Source organism: Vipera ursinii (assembly GCF_947247035.1).
Source record: "Vipera ursinii genome assembly, chromosome: 2".
NCBI lineage: Eukaryota > Metazoa > Chordata > Lepidosauria > Squamata > Viperidae > Vipera > Vipera ursinii.
This window is the reverse complement of record NC_139513.1, coordinates 139,422,108-139,444,939: the sequence shown is the minus strand read 5'-3', so window position 1 is coordinate 139,444,939 and position 22,832 is coordinate 139,422,108. Positions and strand designations below refer to the sequence as shown.

Sequence of the window (22,832 nt, the reverse complement as noted above, 5' to 3'; positions counted from 1 at the left end):
AACTGTTGCAAGTCAAGGACTACCTGTATAGGTGTAGTGGCTACATCAAAATTAGCAAAACCCTTTTAGGAGTTTGTGTGTAATGAATGGAGAACAAAGGGCAGGTGTTTGCCTCCAGAAAGATTATTTAATACTGTTTTTACCACTTAAGGGAGAATGTGTTTGTTTGGATATTATTATGGATGTATACATACTTAAGTGCACACTGAGAAATGGTTTTAGCACTTAATGTGCTTTCTCAATTCCCAAGAACTTCTTTAGCCATCAACCCACCTGCACAGTATAAGGAACCACAACTATGGCATCCCCAATAAATGCCATTTCCCACCTTTTGTTGTTGTTAGTTGCGAAGTCGTGTCTGACCCATCGCGACCCTATGGACAATGTTCCTCCAGGCCTTCCTGTCCTCTACCATCTTCTGGAGTCCATTTAAGCTCACGCCTACTGCTTCAGTGACTCCATCCATCCACCTCATTCTCTGTCGTCCCCTTCTTCTATTGCCCTCAATCTTTCCCAGCATTAGGCTCTTCTCCAGTGAGTCCTTCCTTCTCATTAGGTGGCCAAAGTATTTGAGTTTTAGCTTCAGGATCTGGCCTTCTAAAGAGCAGTCAGGGTTGATCTCTAGGACTGACCGGTTTGATCGCCTTGCAGTCCAAGGGACTCGCAGGAGTCTTCTCCAGCACCATAGTTCAAAGGCTTTAATTCTTTGGCGCTGAGCCTTTCTTATGGTCCAGCTTTCACTGCCATACATTGCAACTGGGAAGACCATAGCCTTGACTATACGCAGGGTGATGTCTCTGCTTTTAAGTGTGCTGTCTAGATTTGCCATGGCTTTCCTCCCAAGGAGCAAGCGTCTTTTAATTTCTTGGCTACAGTCCCCATCTGCAGTGATCTTGGATCCCAGGAAAATAAAATCTGTCACTACCTCCATTTCTTCCCCATCTATTTGCCAGGAATTGAGAGGGCCAGATGCCATGATCTTGGTTTTCTTAATGTTAAGTTTCAACCCAACTTTTGCACTCTCCTTCTTCACTCGCAACAAGAGGCTCTTTAGTTCCTCTTCACTTTCTGCCATTAGAGTGGTATCATCTGCATATCTTAGGTTGTTGATGTTTCTTCCGGCAATCTTAATTCCAACTTTTGATTCATCTAGCCCTGCTTTTCTCATGATGTGCTCAGCATATAAGTTAAATAGGCAGGGCGACAGTATACAGCCTTGCTGGACTCCTTTCCTAATTTTGAACCAATCAGTGGTTCCATGTCCAGTTCTCACTGTTGCTTCTTGGCCCGCATATAGGTTTCTCAAGAGACAAATAAGATGGTCTGGTATGCCCATCTCTTTAAGGACTTGCCACAGTTTCTTATGATCCACACAATCAAAGGCTTTAGCATAGTCAATGAAGCAGAAGTAGATGTTTTTCTGGAACTCTCTAGCTTTCTCCATGATCCAGCGTATGTTGGCAATTTGATCTCTAGTTCCTCTGCCTCTTCGAAATCCTGCCTGTACTTCTGGTAGTTCTCGATCCACATACTGCTGGAGTCTAGCTTGTAGGATTTTAAGCATAACTTTACTAGCATGAGAAATGAGTGCAATGGTGCGATAGTTTGAACATTCTTTGGCACTGCCTTTCTTTGGAATTGGAATGTAAACTGATCTTTTCCAATCCTGTGGCCACTGTTGAGTTTTCCAAATTTGCTGGCAAATTGAGTGTAGCACTTTTAATTCATCGTCTTTTAAAATTTTGAATAGCTCAGCTGGAATACTGTCACTTCCACTAGCTTTGTTGTTGCTCAGCTTTTCTAAGGCCCACTTCACTTCACATTCTAGGATGTCTGGCTCGAGGTCAGTGACCACCTCATTGTGATTATCAGGGACATTAAGCTCATTCTTGTATAGTTCTTCTGTGTAATTTTGCCATCTCTTCTTAATCTCTTCTGCCTCTGTTAGGTCCCTGCCATTTTGGTCCTTTATCTTGCCCATTTTTGCATTAAACGTTCCCTTCATCTCTCCAATTTTCTTGAAAAGATCTCTGGTCCTCTCTATTCTATTGTTTTCTTGTATTTCTTTGCACTGTTCATTTAAGAAGGCATTCCTATCTCTTCTAGCTATTCTCTGGAATTCTGCATTCAATTGAGCGTATCTTTCTTTTTCTCCCTTGCCTTTTGCTTCCCTCCTTTCCTCAGCTATTTGCAAAGCTTCCTCAGACAGCCATTTTGCTTTCTTTCATTTCTTTTTCTTTGGGATGGTTTTGGTTGCTACCTGTTGTACAATGTTGCAAACCTCTGTCCATAGTTCTTCAGGCACTCTATCAGATCTAATTCCTTAAATCTATTTGTCACCTCTACTGTATATTCAACAGGGATATGATTTAATTCATACCTGAGTGGCCTAGTGCTTTTCCCTACTTTCTTCAGTTTAAGCCTAAACTTTGCAACGAGAAGCACGTGGTCTGAGCCACAGTCAGCTCCTGGTCTTGTTTTTACTGACTGTATAGAGCTTCTCCATCTTTGGCTGCAGAGCACATAGTCAATCTGATTTCTGTGTTGACCGTCTGGTGATGTCCATGTGTAGAGCCGTCTCTTGGGTTGTTGGAAAAGAGTGTTTGCTATGACCATCGTATTCTCTTGACAAAATTCTATCAGCCTGTGCCCTGTTTCATTTTGTACTCCAAGGCCAAACTTGCCTGTTATTCCAGTTATCTTTTGGCTTCCTACTTTAGCATTCCAATCCCCCATGATGATAAGGACATCATTTTTTGGTGTTAGTTTTATAAGGTGCTGTAGGGCTTCATAGAACCGGTCAATTTCATCCTCTTCAGCACCGGTGGTTGGGGCATAGACTTGGACTGCTGTGATATTGAATGGTTTGCCTTGGATTCGAACTGAGATCATTCTGTCATTTTGAGGATTATATCCCAGTATTGCTTTTCCTACTGTTTTATTGACTATGAAGGCTACTCCATTTCTTCTGAGGGATTCTTGCCCGCAGTAGTATACCTGATGGTCATCTGAATTAAATTCACCCATTCCTGTCCATTTTAGTTCGCTGATACCTAAGATGTCAATGTTTAGTCTTGTCATCTCTTGTTTGACCACGTCCAGCTTTCCTTGATTCATGGATCTTACATTCCAGGTTCCTATGGAGAAAAAATCTTTACAGCATCGGACTTTCCTTTCACCACCAGACACATCCACAGCTGAGCGTCCTTTCGGCTTTGGCCCAGTCGCTTCATTCTTTCTGGCACTACTAGTACTAGCCCTCTGCTCTTCCCCAGTAGCATATTGGACGCCTTCCGACCTGAGGGGCTCATCTTCCAGCGTCATATCGTTTTGCCTTTTGGTACTGTCCATAGGGTTTTCATGGCAAAGATACTGGAGTGGGTTGCCATTTCCTTCTCCAGTGGATCACGTTTTGTCAGAACTCTCTGCTATGACCTTTCCGTCTTGGGTGGCCCTGCACGGCATAGCTCATAGCTTCATTGAATTATGCAAGCCCCTTCGCCACAACACCATTCTCTTTTCCCAGCTAAAAATTCCCATTGCCACCAAATATTCTTTCTTCTTTCAGGCCTTTATCATTTTGATTGCTTTCTAATGGAAGGTGCTAATTTGCCAATGTCTATCTGAAAATGTGGTGCTCAGAAATGGATGAAATATTTTTGGATTGGTCTGACAAATGCATAGTGGAACAATTACTTCTCTTAATTGTGACACTACATTTTGGTTGATACATTTGGGGTTTTTAGCTGCATCATATTTTGAAGTGTGTTGGTTCAAGGCATCCAGATCCTTTTCACAAGCCTTTGCTTCCTAATAGGATTTGTCTCACTACCCCAATTTTATATTCATGCCTTTGTTTTTCCCCCTGCTTTAATGTAGAGTTGTACATTGAAATCCTTGCTGGAAGAATCATCATTCCAGCTTATCCAGACCATGCTGAATCCTGATACTGACTTTTAAAATGTTTGCTATCCTATTCATCTTTGGGTCATCTGCAGATGTGATACAGGTAGGTGAATAGTGCAAGTGTGAATTGTAATTTGATACCAGTCTGTGTATCAAATTACCCAAAACTTAATTAACTCGTTATTAGCATGTGCAAAATTGAGGCTAGAGCATGTACAGTTAGTTGGAATTTTATACACTGTTAATCTTTGTGTGTGCAAAATGGAGAAATGGTATATTTCATCAGAGGAAAACAGTGTAAAAGTGTAAGCTTTAAAAAGAAGCTCAGTATTGAATTTGTGCAAAAATGTAATTGAATGACATAAATATGTCATAGCAAAGTTAAACTAGTACAAGATGTTGGAATGTCTGAATTTTCTGCAAATGTTTTTGTTGTTTTTATTTTGCTTTCTGTAACTGTGACTTTGTTAACCATAGATGTAAATTATAAGTATACAGCTAGTCCTTGCTTACTGACCCTTCATTCAATGACTGTTTATAACAGCACTGAACAAAAGGATCTATAACTGATCCCCAAAGTTATAGCCTCATAGTCATGTGAACAAAGTTTAAGTGCTTGGTAGCCCACCCACACTTACAAACACAAGGATATTTCAACTCCTCCCACTCATTTCCCCCCCTCCTTTTAATACTTGGCACTCCACAGCCCTTTTTCCCAGCTGTCCATATTTATAAAAGTCATTTATAAATATCTTAAACAGTATAGGATGTAGAGTACAATACACTTCAATACACTTCTCAACACTGTCCAGCTTGATTTGGAACTGACATATTAATTGGGTATGATTGCTCACCCAAGCCCGCATCCAATGGTAGCATAACTTAGTGCACATGTTGTCATTGTGTACATTAGAATCTCATGGGTAACATCATTGATTGTTGCTAAAGTTGAACTACACTATTCTTGTTGCATTCCCTTGGTTAACTTGGTAACAAGCTGGTCACTTTGTCACAGTGACTTATTCTTGATAAACTCATGGTAGCTCCTGCAAAGTCATGCAGTCAATTATAAATACTCACAGATCCATGCTTAATCATCTGTTCAAGAGTGTTGATGTCAGACTGATGAGTCTATAGTCTTGGTTCTCTTTTTCTCCCTTTGTGAAGGTAGAAATATCATTTGTTGTCCTCTAATCCTTGGGCACTATTTCTATCCTCCAAGACTGTTCAAAGAGAGGAACTTCCAAAGGGACTTCCAGAAGATCATTCAAGCTCTCAAATGTAATTAGTCTGGTCATACAAATGTGGTAGTCCAGAACACCTTTACTTAAGATGGGTTGCCTGTCCTTTTGTCTATCAGTTGCTCTGCTTAAAATGATGGTATTTGTCTTTGGCAGGAGAAAACTGAAACAAAATAGGAGTATCTTAATAGCAACAGCACTTATATACCATTTCATAGTGCTTTACAGCACTGTGAGTGATTTTTTAAATGTCAGCCTATTGTCCCCAACAATCTGGGTCCTTATTTTACTGACCTTGGAAGGATGGAAGGACAAGTCAACCTTGAGCCGGTGACCATTGAACTCCTGGCTGTGGACAGGCTTAGCCTGCAATACTAGATTCTAACCACTGCACCACCAGGGCTCCTTTATTGAATGTGTTCGCTATCGGGATTATATATTTATTAAAATAATAACTTTGGGATATAAATAAAAATTAAAGAACTTATTTGTTTACCATATCATGATACATATATCCATTGCTTCTTGTCCTGTCTTCAGGTGCTTTGGACAATAGCCTGCCTCCCTCTTCTTTGTGGCAACCCCTGAGATATTGGAATAGTGCTAACATGTCACCCCCTGGTCCTTTTTTCATTAAACTAGACATACCCAATTCCAGCAACCTTTATGTTTTAGCCTCCAGTCCCCTGATTAACTTTGTTGCTCTTCTCTGTACTCTTTCTAGTTTCTAGTGTCTCAACATCTTTTTTACATCATGGTGACCAAAACTGGATGCAGTATTCCAAATGTGGTTGTGCTCTGCTGAATAGCTTATTCATTACTGAGAACAATAAAGTGTGTTAAAACTACAGAGGTTGGATAGGAAGAATTTCAAGAAAATCTGTCTTTAGTCCTTTATTGCTCTTGTGTGCCTTGTTCCAATTTATTTATAAACTAGAGTATTTCTTGCAAACAACTCTCCCTTTTACTTTCAAATCCATACAATCTCTCAGCTTTTTTTTTTGCCCATATGATTATTGTTCTAGGGAAGATTAAAGATGTTAAGGATTCTGTCTAAATGCATTCTTAACTCCTAAACCAGGTTGGCCTTTTGGCCTTATTTTCAGCAGTATCTAGCCAATTTTATCTGAATTTAGAAGCTGAAGGTCAGGCCTCATTAATCCTTGGATAAGAAACCAGCTGGGAATTCCAGGCCTGAACTGAAAAAATGTAAGGACAACCAGGAAGAAGGCAATAGCAAGCTGCATTGTTGCAAAGAAATTGTAATATTTCTTTGCATGTTTCCTTTTTTCTGCTCTTGGTCAATCACCCTTGATTTTGTTTTAAGTAATAAATCTGAAAGAGTTCTGGGAGTGGTCATTGGTGCTCTTTGAGCTCACTTGTTTTCTTGAAGATGTTTCATTACCGTAACTAGGTAACATCAGAGCTAGTAAGGAGTGCGGTTTGCTCTCGGTTTATATTCTGGTGTCTTGCCTGTCTGGGTCGGTGAGGGCGGTCTTAGGGATTCTTTGGTTGGGCTGTTTACTAATGGCTCTTTGGCAGCTTCCTGACTGGGGTACTGCTTACTTGATTGTAGATCTGAAGGTGACCTTGGAGTTAATATATGCTGATTAGAGTTCTGGAAATTGTATTTCTCCTGAAGAAAAATAAAAACAAAAAAATCCCCGTAATACAGGAGATCACACTATGTATCAATGGATCTGGATCATTATCATCTGAATGGAAGTTAAGATTTTTCTCCTGCAACAGAATAACAGAATGGGGCATTTTTTAAGCCCATCATCTAGCTCTGAGGTCTGCATCACAAAGGAACAAATGTGCCCTGGGCCATCTCTTCCCAACACACATTCTCTTTTTAAAATTATTTATTTCCAGAAATGGTAGAATCCCATTTCCACTTCTGACCTCAAGTGGAATCTACAGGTGAAACTCGAAAAATTAGAATATCGTGCAAAAGTTCATTTATTTCAGTAATGCAACTTAAAAGGGGAAACTAATATATGAGATAGGCTCATTACATGCAAAGCAAGATAGTTCAAGCCGTGATTTGTCATAATTGTGATGATTATGGCGTACAGCTCATGAAAACCCCAAATCCACAATCTCAGAAAATTAGAATATTACATGCAATCAATAAAACAAGGAGTGTACATAGAACAATATCAGACCTCTGAAGAGTATAAGCATGCATATGTACTCAGTACTTGGTTTGGGCCCCTTTTGCAGCAATTACTGCCTCAATGCGGCGTGGCATGGAAGCTATCAGCCTGTGGCACTGCTGAGGTGTTATGGAAGACCCGGATGCTTCAATAGCGGCCTTCAGCTCTTCTGCATTGTTCGTTCTCATGTCTCTCATCTTTCTCTTGGCAATGCCCCATAGATTCTCTATCAGGTTCAGGTCAGGCGAGTTTGCTGGCCAATCAAGCACAGTAATCCCACGGTCATTGAACCAGGTTTTGGTGCTTTTGGCAGTGTGGGCAGGTGCCAAGTCCTGCTGGAAAATGAAGTCAGCATCCCCATAAAGCTTGTCTGCAGAAGGAAGCATGAAGTGCTCCAAAATCTCCTGGTAGACGGCTGCGTTGACCCTGGACTTAATGAAGCACAGTGGACCAACACCAGCAGATGACATGGCTCCCCAAATCAACACAGACTGTGGAAACTTCACACTGGACTTCAAGCATCTTGCAGTGTGTGCCTCTCCATTCTTCCTCCAGACTCTGGGTCCTTGGTTTCCAAATGAGATGCAAAAGTTGCTCTCATCAGAAAAGAGGACTTTGGACCACTGAGCAACAGACCAGGTCTGTTTTTCTTTAGCCCAGGTAAGACGCTTCTGATGTTGTTTGTTGTTCAGGAGCGGCTTGACAAGAGGAATACGACATTTGAAGCCCATGTCCAGGATCCGTCTGTGTGTGGTGACTCTTGATGCACTGACTCCAGCCTCAGTCTACTCCTTGTGAAAATCCCCAACACTTTTGAATGGCCTTTTCCTGACAATCATCTCCAGGCTGCGGTCATCCCTGCTGCTTGTGCACCTTTTTCTTCCACTTTTCCCTTCCACATAACTTTCTATTAATGTGCTTTGATACAGCACTTTGGGAACATCCAACTTCTTTTGCAATTACCTTTTGAGGCTTTCCCTCCTTATGGAGGGTGTCAATGATGGTTTTCTGCACAACTGTCAGGTCAGCAGTCTTCCCCATGATTGTGATTCCTACTGAACCAGACTGAGAGACCATTTAAAGGCTCAGGAACCCTTTGCAGGTGTTATGGCTTAATTAGCCGATTAGAGTGGGACACTTTGAGCCTAGAATATTGCACCTTTTCACAATATTCTAATTTTGTGAGATTGTGGATTTGGGGTTTTCATCAGCTGTATGCCATAATCATCACAATTATGACAAATCATGGCTTGAACTATCTTGCTTTGCATGTAATGAGTCTATCTCATATATTAGTTTGCCCTTTTAAGTTGCATTACTGAAATAAATGAACTTTTGCATGATATTCTAATTTTTCGAGTTTCACCTGTATGATCCACGAGGAAAAAATGGCAAAAAATGGTCTTTACTACCAATTAGGATTGCAGGCTAATGCAAGCAAAGCTAAAGAAGGCATTTAAAACTCACGCATTTATATAGAAAAATTATCTAATGGGTTAATTCCTGGAGAGACCACAGACCTTTTAAATGGAATATGTCTTAAACTACAGACTGACTTTTCAAAAGGTTTTAACTCACATATGGAAACCAATATGCAAATAAAAGAAATTGTCTATCTTATTTTCATTGACAAATTTCAGTTTCCTCACCTCCCAGTTTTGATCCTGTTAAGATTTGAACAGATTTCCTCTTAGTATTTCTTTATTACACCAAATAACATTCAGACAGTTTGTTTTTTTAAGGTGGCTTTTATTATTTCCTTCTAACTGTTATTTCAATTTCCCATAGCACCTTGGCAATGTCAAAAACAAATACAAATACATGTATAATCTTAACAATTAAGCATGAACCTACTTTACACAATTTCTTGGATTAGACAGCTTTGACAACAGGAATAAACCAAACTGATAATAGATAAGCCAAATAATTGAGATATATATGAAGCTATCACTCTGATAAGTGAGACTAGATGTGTCACAGAAGTCGAAATTTTGGGGGGAACAATATAGCTAATTAGTTTGTTTTATTAAAACAGAAGCCATTTGCACACCAACACTTATATTTGAAATTTCTTTGAGGGAAATTTTATCCATAAGATTATTTTTTTTTAAAAAAAGTCATTAAATAGAAGTGTTGAAGTTGTTAACAGGTTAGTTCAGAGGCTGATTAATTCCTATGCTAAATCTTAAGTCTACATTAATACACTCATTCCCATCTCTTCAAGAGTCCAGGGCTGAAGATGCAAATAACCTTCATCCAAAGAACAAAAAAAAAGGGCGGGGGGAATCAGAGGTACCATCCTAAAGGAAGCCAACACTATATAATAGATTCTCTCTCACATACACACAAGAGCATGATAGACCATTACAACTGATGGTGATCTTATGTTTCAGAAGAAAATATCAAAAGTTAAAAGAAAAACCTATTGCATATTTCTTGTAATCAACAGTTTACAAAAGTTTAAGCAATCCCCACCCCGAAGTGCATTTCTGTTGCATTTTATCAGTATATAATGTTGCATTTTATAAATTTAAAATAATCTGTACACATGTAGCAGGAATTTTTACCGAAGTGAATGTTCACTCGATGACAATAAAAATAGTGGATATATTCAGACATTTAGCTGATACTGACGAAGTAATAAGGCCATAGCTATTTAAATTATAGTAAAGCATTGCTTAAGTCACTTAATTGCTACTGATTTTCCCATATCTTCAGGTCAATAAGATTTCAATTTTAATCTGTTAAAACAGCATCACAACTTTCCAAGCTATTTTGGAAAGAAAAAAGAAAGAAGAGAAAACAAATAGAAATACAAGTTTCACACATAGAGAATCTTCTTTTCCCTTTTAGAGAAGTACAATACCTTGGCTCAGAATTACTGACTAAAACTAAAGATACAGAATGTGTAAAAAAAAACTCAAAATTTCCTGCTAATGAAGATCTCCTTTCATAAGTTCAGGAAACAAAGGTCATTGTGATCTTTTATCATCTTGCATATTATTATATTTCATCAAAAGTTTAAGGGTAAAAGGCATGTACGTCCAATGATAACCTATTAAAAGGGAAATACAACTGTTCTCTTAGTTGATAGTTTTGGCATTGATGATGCTCTATGAAATGCAAACATCAGCTACATCTCTGTTGCTCCAATATTTACAATGAAAATGCTCTTTTTATTACATTTACCAATATAAATCATACCGGCAATGTCATTTACATTCAACCATTGCTGAGACAAGAGGATAATGATTTACAAGTTGGTCAATATATCAACTTTCAGTTTTAACGATGTTGATTAGCTCATTTACATTTAATGCACAGCTATGCAGAAAACAAACACTACCAATATTGCACATCCTTACAGCAAGATAGTAAAATTGCCCTGACATTGAATCTAAAAACCTATGGTGTCTCATTTCTAAAGTAATATGGGAAGACTGATGAAAATCCAATACACTCTTTGAGAATGAAGAATAATGATTAGCCCAGATACCTTTGTCATTCAAATGTAATTGCAAGTTAACAGCATATAGCATATGTTTCTTTTTTTTTACTTCGTCATTCTATCTAACTTTACAGATTTAGGTATTTATGGTAACAAAATAGAAAGGGATATTGGAGGAGAATGAAGTAGATGTTAACTGAGGAAACGCTCATCAAACACTTCAGTTTTAGTAAATCCCTCCAAGGTATTAATCTGACATTGGAAAAGCTGCTTTTACACACTTTACACATACATTGCACAAGAGCCACTTGTGTGGGGAAAGCACACATGCACAGACATAAGCTTCAGGATGTACAACACATCCTTTCCCTCAATCAATTTTTTCCCTCACAAGAAAATGTGAGCTATATTTGCTTCAATATCCAGTAAATGAAAAGAATTACATTTTCTTGATCTGTCTTTGAATACTAGATTCCATTCCAAACAGTTAGATTTCACATCCTTGCATTGCCAAGTAACTTTTAAAGTAGCATCTTCCCACAGAATTGCATTCTTCTTGAAGAGGAAGCATTTTTTAAATAACTCCTAGCAACTGTTAATTCAAATCCATCTTTAGTTTGCAATGACACAGTGCTTTATCTATCCTAAAAACAACTACAGTATAGCACTTCAACCTTTTTTCCATTTCAAGTGCAATAATCAGAATTATGGGTCTTTTAAAATGAAGTATTTATACATTTTTCAGAATTCCTAACATTTTAAGTACTTCATCTTTTGTGTCATATCCAGCAAAAATAGCATTATGAGTAAACCAAAGTGGGTTTGTACTTAAGAGATGTGATCAATTATTTGCTTTAATGTAAAAACTGCCAAGGCCAGCAGTTATTCAAATTGAGAAATGGTTAATAACATGCATAGAAAAAGAATATCAACTGCCTAAGTACATTTATACTTCTCAATCTAATAAAAAAAGTGATTGCCAAGCTGAATAAGTTAGAAATGACAAAGCCATTGATAGAGAATGCCTACAGAATAAGAAACTGCTGAAACTTAGAAAAATCAGAAGATTACCATTTTCACAGTTAATTATTTATCTGCCACTGACATTTTAAAGTTATCACTAACATACACAATCTAAAAATGCATGGTGGTATCTCACAACTGAGTTTTCCAGTGTTTACAACTAATGTCTTTAAATCTGTATATTTTGCTACCAACTAAAGAATCCAATATACTTTCCCCTAACACTTTAATACAGAACTTTGAACTCTAGCATGCTGATTTTGCAAGATTAACCTGTTGTAATTGTCCTAGTTCTTAAGTTCTATAATTACCAGCTTGTAAACCACACTGCTTGTTGCACAAGGTTATTCTAATTAACATAAATCTATCCTAATATTCTTGCCAATATTCTCCAAAGTAAGTTAATTTTCAGTTATCAGCTCTATCAAACAAGGAAACTTAAGAATCCTTGTTTTTAGTCTCCCCATTAAATAAAACCTGATTTCTGGTATAGTTTGAAATTCCTTCAAGCAGAAAAAGTGTTTTCAATATATCAAAGTATGGCCCCAGCAAGGCCCCTCTATTTGTTAAAGTGAAGCCAGACCCCCCCAAAATTGTCTTGCCTCTTTCTAGACTATGGGTGTCAAACTTGGTTGCATAACATGATGTGACTTTTTTGCTTTTGTGGAGCCAGGGTGAGTGTGGCCTGCGCATCCAACCCGCAAGCCGCCAGTTTGACACCCGTTCCAGAGAATTGAGAATATTAAAGAGCTGAAAATCTCAATTCAATGCACCAATGTAATGTTTACTATGCAGTTTCACATTCCCTATTTTTAGTTCTGCATTAGTGTCAGAATAACTACATTCCAGCTAGATGTGCTTAATTCTGTACTAAAGGATAAGAAAAAATATTGAAGCAGAGGAAAAAATAAAACAATGCTATCCCTAATTAGAAAAAATACTGGAACAAATTAAAATCTTACCCACTATTTCTTGTTTACTAATCTTGCTGTTTGCATACTCCAGAATAAAATCAGTTTTAAAAGCTGACCAAAATTAGTTAAGTCAAAGACTATTATTTCCAAAACACAAAATTCTACAGTAGTACAATCAATTATCATCAGTGACAAAATCATGACATAACAGGTAATATGACTACACTCATTCATACTGACCAAGCATGTTAGTTTTGGGGCTGAATTGTAATGCAAGGCCATTAATGGCATACATGTCATCTTACAAGCCATACCTTAAATAGATTTTTAGAAGTAATTTATAACTTTTACAGTTTTTTCCAAAAAAAATATTTGCCCCCTCTTCAAGTAAGAAACATGCTAATATGTGTATTTGTTCCTCATCTTTAATAAGCTAGTTCTTAATGCAAAAATCTAATTCAAACAGGAAATTAAAAACAGAAAGTTACAAAAATTATAATCTTTATCATATTTATATTGATTCTATTTCTCCAGCATTTTGTATCACTTCGAGATGAATATTGGGATCCCTTTAAGCTCTCTCACATTGCAAACCCTGTGCTCTTGAATTTACTGTCCACTTTCTTATATTTATATTTCTCTGAGCTGGCCAGTTTCTCCTCTACTGCTCCTTAATTCACAGTTCTGATTAAATAAAAAGTTTGATCAATTTTCCTTTGGTGATCGCGGTGGCATATACTGTTCCTTGCCAACTCGCCGAGGCGCTCCCTGAGGAGAAGACCTACGTCCACATTGGCGCCTCTGTTCCCTGATTTTTCCTGCAGCTCCTTTGGGAGGCCCATTGCCTCTGAAAACAGCCAAGTCATTCATCCGTCCTTCAGACTTTTCATGTGCCTTCTCTCCAGCCTTCTCATGGGTGCCATTTTCTTCTGTTTTGGCAGGAGAGGTTACATTAGAACGCAGCTCCCTAAGTGGCTGAGCAGGAAGAGAAGGTACTTCTTTTGGAGGTTTCTGACAGACCTCAGCATAACTGAGCTTCCGGGGTTCCTTACCGAAAGAAAAAGGCTTTAGTATGCTAGTGATAATTTAAAATTAAAGCTATATTTAGCAATTGTACATACAGGTAGTCCTTAATTTACAACTAGTTGCTTAGCAACTGTTTGAAGTTATGACGGATCCTGAAAAAGCTACTTAGAACCTAATTTTGAAGTTATAGTTTCTGCAGCAACCCTGCAGTCATGTGAACAACATTCAGGCGGATTCACTTGTGACCGACCGTAGGAAGTGTAGCCTAATCTTCCTCTTCATCCTGGCCTGCTTGCTTCCTCAACCCACTGACTCCCACACTCTCCTCCCCAGCCCCATCAGCTGGTCCTTTACCTTTTAGTGTAGATCTTCTGCAAGAATCCTTGCTCTACAGCATGGAGTACCCAGTGAGGTAGGAAAGTAGGCCGAGGGATGGGTAGAGGAGCATAGGATGCCTCAGGGTGGAGGGGACCTTGAAAAGCTTAGGGCAGGCGGGTCTAGGATAGGCTTTCAAGGGCTTTGCCCACCCCTAAGGCTCCCTGTTCTCCACTTAATGATTTGGGAGAGATGGGATGGTGATCATTAAGCAAGGAAAGCATGTGGACACCTTGCTTAACAACCGTCAGGACTCCATTACAGTCAGGACTAGCTGTATTTGTTCTTCTCCACTTTCATACAAATGACTCTGATATTTTTATTTCGGGGTTTTTTTTAAAGGTTAAATTGTGTACCTCTATTATATCTGGAAGGTGGTTTACTAAAACAATCCAAAAATGACTGAAAGCAGTACCTTACCTGTATCATTACAACAGGCATTGTGTTTGCATTGGTTGTGGATGAAGTGGTATTTGTCCTTGGTGATTTTACAGTACTGGGGGGGCATACAGATGAAGGTGGAGAAGTCTGACTTGCAGCCTCCTTGTGTACATGAACCTCTTCTAGTTTCTTCTCTTGCTGAGTGGCACTAGAAAATCCATTAACAGAATTGTGTGACATCTTGCAGATTCAAAACTTTTTTTTTTTTTTACAAAAATCTTAAATGAATTGTTTTGAAGCACAGAGACATTTTCTAATAGGTTAATTTTCTGTTTTGGAAATAATTGTTTTGAAGCACACAGACATTTTCAAACAGATTAATTTTCCTTTTGGAAATAAAAGCAACTATGACTTCTCATTTCATGTTTTCGATGTTGGTTGATTAAAACAGCTACCTTAATCAACATTTTTCAAAAGGAACCAAACTTGTATAGTATTTTACGTTTGGGGTGTATGTTAGGAGAAAAAAAAACTGTTACCAATTTTGCTGGTCTTAGAAATAAAACATACAAAAATGTATTTGTGCTTCTCTTGCCATACAAAATAATTAATGGTAATACTTGTAATTGTAAGATCAATCTCCATACCTTAATCCAGGAACATCAATCCCATAGGGAGAACTGGCATTCGTGACAGACTGAACAACACTTTGGCCCTGCTCTTCCTGAGTGGATGTTAGACAACTAACTGTCAAATCTTTGTTTTCCTAAATAGAGCAAAAGGGGGGGGGGGAATAATATTTGTAAAAGTACAGGTTAAGACTAAACCTGTGTGATTTATTATTACAGAAAAGAAAAATTAGATATCATATAGGCTAAAAGCTCCCTCACAGCACTGAGATCAAGGACAGAGAACTTATTGATTGCCAGAGTAGCAAGGATCAAAGTGGGCAGTGCAATAACGAAAAGAGGGAGGAATAAATCACAAATATGAACAAGGCTCAATCCAAAAACATTAAAAAAGGACAAGGGGTTCCATCAAACCTATCATAAGGCCTAGTGCAGCTTCATCTAAGATTGAAGATAGAAAGCAATGGGATTGGGGGAATGAGGAGGGCCTTCTCTGCTGTTGGTTGACTGAATAATAACAATTCCCACCTTCCCCACCCCCACTCTCTCCAAGTGTTTTTGGATTTAATGTTTATTTTTAACTTTTTATGTTTTAGAGTTTATGTAAGTTGCCAAGAGTTACCCTATGGTAAGATGGGCAGCCAGTAAATTATAGACAGACAGGCAGGCAGGCCTCTAATATTCATAGCCACTCAGTCTTGGTAAGCTATATCAGAGCTGGTTTCCTCCTATTCAGACCAACACAGCCTCCAGCACTAGGATAGAATCTGCAAGAATGGAGCCTGTTCTTGTGGTGTTTTGAAAGCCTCATCTCCAACCTTCATGTTTTGGAGAAAGGATTCTGAAACACAGGAGGAATGGTGTCCACTTAGCAGACATGTCAAATTTGCGACGTCATGTGATGTCGCGCAACGCATCGGGAGGATTTTGCCATTGCCGGCAATGGGGTGGGCGCGGCTCCCGCATGACGCATCCCGTCCACAGGTCAGCAGTTTGACACCCCTGACTTGGAGAATGGCACAAAGTGGCCTTGATAAAAAGGCAGCAGTGTTGCAGTCTCCTGCAGCCACAAGATCGTCATTTGCAAGCTTCATAGCCAGTCTCTCACAAGCTAAGTCAATGAGAAAGCCAGGAGTTGGCAAGTCACGCTCATATCTTGTTATGTTCAACACCGGCAGGTAATTTACTTAAGAAATGCAGCAGAGCAGACACATTTATGTGCAGTTATGAGATGTTTTAATTACAACCATGTCACTTAGCAACAAGTTGCAGATCCCAAATGAGATCATTACTGTTACTTGGTTTTGGGTAGTAGTGTGTGGCTGAAGAAGTGTAAGCCAAGTTTTTCAACGTTTTTTGTTGGATGTGAAAAGAGCACCTTAGAATAAAATTTATTTTTCCTACACTGTACTGGTGGCAAGCCCAGAATGTACTAAGGCTTTAATTTCTTGAATTTCACAGTATATATATTTATATATAATCTAAGCAAAAAGCAACTTTTGCAAAAGCTATCAGCTTTGCTTTTGTTCCTATGGGGTTTTTTATTCATTATAGCCACATAATCAGTGTATATAAGAATAGAAATAAAATAAAATTTATTGTTTGAGTTCAAGCAAATGTAGTAGGGATGAATTAAGCATGTTTAACATTGCCAAATAATATAAGGATAAAACAATAATGACATGCAAGATTAAAATTGAGAGCGAGAATATGAAAAAAAATACAAGTACCTTTTCTTTGCTTATTCCTTTAACTATATCTGACATCCTATTCTCCAGAACAGGATCTCCTTGTGTTTTAATCATGCTGCCTGGCAACGGAGGGAAATTTGAGGCTAGCAAGTCAAACTTTGGCGTCAAAGTCTTGGTTTCAACTGAAGCCTGAGGGCGCTAAAAAAGAGAAGGAGCATATCTATTATTCTCATTAATCTCATTTGCAAAACCCAGAGAATGCCATTAGACATTTGTATCCAATTCCAATATTAGGAGGCAATTTAGCATTGGCAATTCTGGAATGGATGAAGATTCAAAAACTGAGTGACTCTAGAGATTATTTGCTATAGCTCTAGATGAGATTGTGTTTCCCAGAAACAGCTGTTATTCCAACAAGGTATGCACTCTTAGTGGAGCAAGTCAAAGCTGTGGTCAGGAAGGCCTTTGCCCAGTTTTGGTGATGCACAGATGCCAACCTTAGAATAGACAATGCTGACTAGTCACTCGTGGCCTTGGTACTTAAAACTGGATTACTATAACGCACTCTACATGGGGCTGTGGAACCTACAATTAGTACAAAATGAAACCACTCTTGTATTTACCAGGACAACCCAATATTGATATATAACACAAATATTCCAACTGCACCATTTGCCAGTTTGCTTCCAGGCGAGTATAATTCAAGGTGCCGATGATCCCCTCTGAAGTCCTACATAGCTTGAGACCTGGCTTTCTTTGAGGCCTCCTTGTGACGGCATCTCCAGCTAGATTGGAGGGAGCTGTTATGACCATCACAGCATTCCTGCGGTCACATGATCAACATTCAGGTGGTTGGCAACCAGCATTTATGATGGTTGCAACATCCCGGAGTCATATGGTCACCATTTGTGACCTAACCAGGGTTCGCTAACAAGCAAAAACAATGGAGAAGCCAAATTTGCTTAATGATCATGGGGGGGAAAGGTGGTTACATTTAGTGCAACTCACTTAATGATCGCATCACTTAGTGATGGAAGTTCTGGTTTCAGTTGTGGCTGTAAGTCAAGGACTATATGTATACCTGATTCTTACTTCAAGATTACAATCCTAAGGAACTTCTTGTATATTACTTGAACTGAATTATAGCAAATTGAGTTCCAATGACACTTCCCCCGTGTCTTCCCATTTTATATCTTCTCTAGTTTCTTTATCGTCAATATAACAGGTTATACTCCATTGTGCCGTAAAGCACTATGAAGTAGTACATAAGTCTAAGTTTATTGCTAATGTGCTAAATTCATCATTCCAATGACAAATATTCTCTTTTTTCTTGGCAAATTCTTTTTCTTTTATTCTCCTAGAGCAGGGCTTTTCAACCAGTGGTACGCCACTATCCAGGAGTCCCCTGCATAGCCCAAGAGGGACGGCGAGGCTCCTCGGGTGGACCATGCCTTGGCGCTTACCCCAGTCCCACCCACCCCTCCACTAGAGACCCACAGATCCCCCCCAAATCCCCGCCCGCACCTCCCACAGGCGCCCTGCAACCTGTGCGATGTTGGCCATGCCCCCTGCCCCAGCCATTGACTTCGCTTGTGAAAAAGTTGCAAAAGGGGATCACATGACCCTGGAACACTGTGACCATCGTAAGTATGAATCAGTTGCCAAGCATCTGAATGTAAATCACATGACCGTGGGGACGCTGCAACAGACATAAGTGTGAAAAATGGTCATAAGTCACTTTTTTCAATGCCATTGTAACTTCGAACAATCATTAAGCCAACTGTTGTATGTCAAGGACGACTTGTACTTTATCAGGGTTTTTTTTGGGGGGGGGTCATCAAGTTTTTGACACCTTGCTAGGTGACTGGTGTACTCAAATATTGCCATATCCTAAAAGTGGTACAATCTGTGAAAAGGCTGAAAAGCCGTCCTAGAGAATGGGTCAACTCAGGTGTTCTGATCTGTTCAGATCCTGCCGAACCATTTCCTGTTCCAAAATAATTCGTTCTAGGAAACTATCATATCATCTACAGAACTGCTACATCATTGCATTCAAGGAAAAAAAAACATTTTCTGGGACACTGAAACATTGAATCTCTAAACTCATGAGTCTGAATACTTCTAACAGGAAACAGGCCTCACTGTTACACTTTCTGATTCACAATGGACAATTCTGTGGAACTCAACCTGAAATACTATCGCTTATCTTTGCCTAAAAAGTTGACAATGACATATTAACCTGTTTGAAACATGCTGGAGAGGCTTTAGTAGTACAGGAACAATCACACAAATATAGGTCATGAATCCAGAAATACATATTTTGGAAGTAAGTTCAAACTCCCGGATTTTCTGACCCCAAAGCAACTTTATTTTGCCTGGCTATAACTTCTTACAATTACATAAAGGCTCAGTTTGTTCAATGAAAGCTTAAGTAGAAATTGCTGGTGCTTAGAAACTGATTCTAGACCACGGGTCACCAACCTGTGGTCTGTGGCCCACTAACGGGCCATGGGCTGTTGGCCCCTGGGCCACGTGAATGGCTGGTCAGCGCACGTGTGTGCACTCGCACCCTCCCACTCGCACTAGTCACAGTACTGCCCGGAGGCTATCAATGCTGTGAGCATCAGGCGGGAGCTAGCATTGCCACGAGCACTCCCGACACATGCTAGCATCATGCCGTCTCGCAGGCACTAGCAATGCCGTGTCTTGCAGGCACTAGCATTGCTATGAGCGCATTCCACTTGCGCTATTGTCATGGTGTCATGTCGGTGCTATTGTTGCTGCAAGCGCAATATCCTCACTCGTGCTAGCATTGCGGCAATGCATAGGTGCTAGCATTGCCCAAGCATCACCCAGGCGCTTGTCCTATTTGCATCGCACATGCAATCACAGCCCCATTCATACGCATGTGGCTCCTTTCACATGTGCGTGTGCTCCCAAGTGTAAAGGCGCCTCCACCACCACCACCCAGGACTACCCAGAAAGGTTGGGGACCCCTGTTCTAGACTATCACTGGTTTATTTATTATTTATTAAATTCATATGCTGTCTATCAAGCGACTCGGCTGTTAAGTCTGGTATTATGGTTATATCTGCATTATGGAATACAGGTAATTCTTGACTTATAACCTTGAGCACAGTTACGGTTGTAAGCTGTTGTTAAGCAAACATGGTCAGTACGCTAATCTGGTTTACCGAATGGAGTTTTTTTGGTACAAATCACAAGTAAAACAATGGACGCTGCAAAAACCATAAAAAACTGATCACATGACCATGGGATGCTGCAAATGATTGTAAAGGTGAAGTGGTTCCCAAGTGCTCAAAATACAATCATGTGGCCACAGGATGTGTGTGCTGTTTGTGTGTACATGCAGTCATGGGAACTTCAAAATAGGGATATAAGAACCTTTTGGGGGGGGGGGGTTTCCATCATAACTTCAAACACATATAAGATGGATTTCTTTGCTTTTGTGATAATGCTTCTGCAGCCATATAAATGAACATTTAACAAACAGAAAAAAGATATTTGATACTTCTGAAAGTTAAGTTTCATTTCCTGAATACTTATTGTAGTCCAATTTATAGTGCAAAATCTTTTACATTGTAACATATTTTTTAAAATTCACATACAATTCTGTTAGCATGGTCTTCTAGCACCAGAAGACCATGCTAACATCATTCTCAATAGCTGGTGACTGACATGACCGCAGTAAAAGTAAACACTTACTGATAGCCTTTCATCATCCCGTCTCCTCCGACCTCTGAAAATGTTTCTTCTGCAAATTAGCAAAGAAAAGCTTCCGTGAATATGTTTTATGTTTATTATGTGATATGAATTAATGACATAATCATACAAAGACCTTACCTGCCTCTTCCCATGCCAAAATCACCATTTTGTTCTACGTGAGTAACTTGAGACTCCTTCTGTGTGTAGCTTGGCTCTTGATGTCCTGATAGTGTACTTGCTTGGCGCTCAGGCTGAAAATTTCGTAAAGTGGTTCTATGCAAGTGTCCATCACCTACTGAAACACCACTGAGTGTGGCGGGTCCTTCTGATGAGTGTTCTGAACTATTTGACAACCGGAAATGAGACTTCACACTGGATTGACATATTAAAAAAAAGTGATTCTATAAATTCTTGCTACAATACACATAAATTTCCCTAAAGACCTCAGAGGAAGTTGATGTTCTAAGAATCAAGGAAATGGGCCAACATTTTTTTGCTGATTGTAACTACATACTGGTAGATCTGTTTGTCAACAACTGGAAAGCACATTTCTCCAAATCAATTCCTAAACGGTACTATCCAAACACAACTCTTCCCTAATTAATTTATAAATGTATTACTAACTTAATGCTGACACAGATAGATATCAATAGAAATGAATCATAAAATACAGATGAGTTTTCAGTAAAAACAGAACAATATTCAGTAAATCTAACAATTTCCAAAAATGTTTCCCATCAAAAAAACCTCTTTCTTGGACCTAAGCAATGCACTTTAAGTTACAACTGCGTAAAACAAGACTATTGCTATGGATATTAAAGAGATTACACAGAGTGTATACCTTTTCATATTACATACACACTCTCCATTTTGTCTTACAATCTTGTCCATTCCTTTTTTAAATTCAAATAAATATTCTCACATTTATTTCATTTTCATTTCCTCTTCTAGTTAGAGTTGAATTTAAGGAATAATAATCAAATGCTTCCTTTTTTCATTTGGAGGTTGGACAGCCATCTAAATTTTAGACAACCAAGGGTCTGTATTTACCTTCCCACCATCCTTATTTGGTGGTATAATAATGAAACTTACTGTTGATTGATACGAACAGGTAGTCCTCGACTTACAACCATTTGCAACTGTTTGAAGTTACTACAGCACTGATAAAATGTCACATATTTTTCACACGACCATTGTAGCATTCCCATGGTCACATAATAAAAATATGGGCACTTGGCAACTGGCACATATTTGACATTTGCATGTCCTGAGGTGATGCAATCACCTTTTGCAGACTTCTCACAAGCAATGTCAATGGGAAAACCAGATTCACTTAATAACAGTGTTACTAACTTAATAACCACAGTGATTCATTTAACAACTGTGGCAAGAAAGGTCGTAAAATGAGGGAAAACCTACTTAACAAATATCTCATTAGCAACAGAAATTTTGGGCTCAGCTGTGGTCGTAAGTTGAGGGCTTTCTGTTCATAGGATAAAACAAAACAAATCTATTTTTTCCTCCTTAAAAAGTTCCAATGCAGAGTTCCAATCCTTTATCAAGGATTCTTAAGCAGATCTGAAATAGCACATCACTGCACTGAAAGAGAAAAGAAAACTCTGCCAAGCTGTCAAGGGCAAGCTTTTTAAAAATGTGCTTTGACCTTATAATATTGCAGGAACATTTGTCTCTCCAAAGTTTAACATGCCTATTTGGCACATTCTGGGATTCCCTCCTGCCTCAATCCACCAAACTCTTGGTCCAAAACAAGCAATTCTATGATTAAATGTCAATGATATACATGGGTAGGGAACTGCCAAACTTATGTATTGCAATCTCAAACTGAAAAATGTGAGCACAGTTTCTAACTGCTTTACTGAAGTTCTTTTACAACTTAAAGAGTTTTTTTAAAGAACTGGTGTTATTTTCTTTCTGCCACCATTCATTTATCTATTCATTCTGTTTCTGCATCATCTTGTCTCAATGATACCACCCCTGTCAGGGTTACAAAATAATGCAACAAATAATTAGCATAGCTGTGAAAATTTACTTCTTGGGGAAAATAAGAAAACAAATTCTATAAGCAATTACCAGATGAAGAATTTTCAGTTTGAGAAAAAATGTTTCAAAAATATTTTCTTAAAATGACCTGTTGTCAGAACATGCTTAAAAAGAAAAGAATGATTTGGGTATCATAACTACCATAATGAAATTAACTAAAAAGGACTTCCGGATGGCAAGGCGTCGCCGGAGGCAGCCATTCTTAGGCTGTCAGCCCCGTGGCTCCGTAGAGCCGCCGAAAACAGCGCCGAT

The 22,832-nt window shown here is 38.9% G+C and overlaps 1 protein-coding gene across 11 annotated transcripts in view; it reads right to left on the bottom strand.

The window, feature by feature from the left end:
- Nucleotides 1-9,034: 9,034 nt before the first annotated feature.
- Nucleotides 9,035-22,832, bottom strand: part of LARP4 (La ribonucleoprotein 4) — a 43,770-nt gene continuing 29,972 nt past the window's right edge. For 10 of the 11 annotated variants that reach the window (XM_083352426.1, XM_083352428.1, XM_083352418.1 and 7 more), the window contains 6 exons: nt 20,658-20,891; nt 20,520-20,568; nt 16,833-16,991; nt 15,121-15,239; nt 14,513-14,681; nt 9,035-13,738 (listed from right to left, as the gene is read on the bottom strand). In XM_083352426.1, coding sequence (XP_083208552.1) covers nt 13,397-13,738; nt 14,513-14,681; nt 15,121-15,239; nt 16,833-16,991; nt 20,520-20,568; nt 20,658-20,891 — 1,072 coding nt within the window. In that variant the 3' untranslated portion in view covers nt 9,035-13,396. The remainder of the gene's footprint in view (nt 13,739-14,512; nt 14,682-15,120; nt 15,240-16,832; nt 16,992-20,519; nt 20,569-20,657; nt 20,892-22,832) is intronic. The other variant, XM_083352423.1, reaches the window with a different exon arrangement.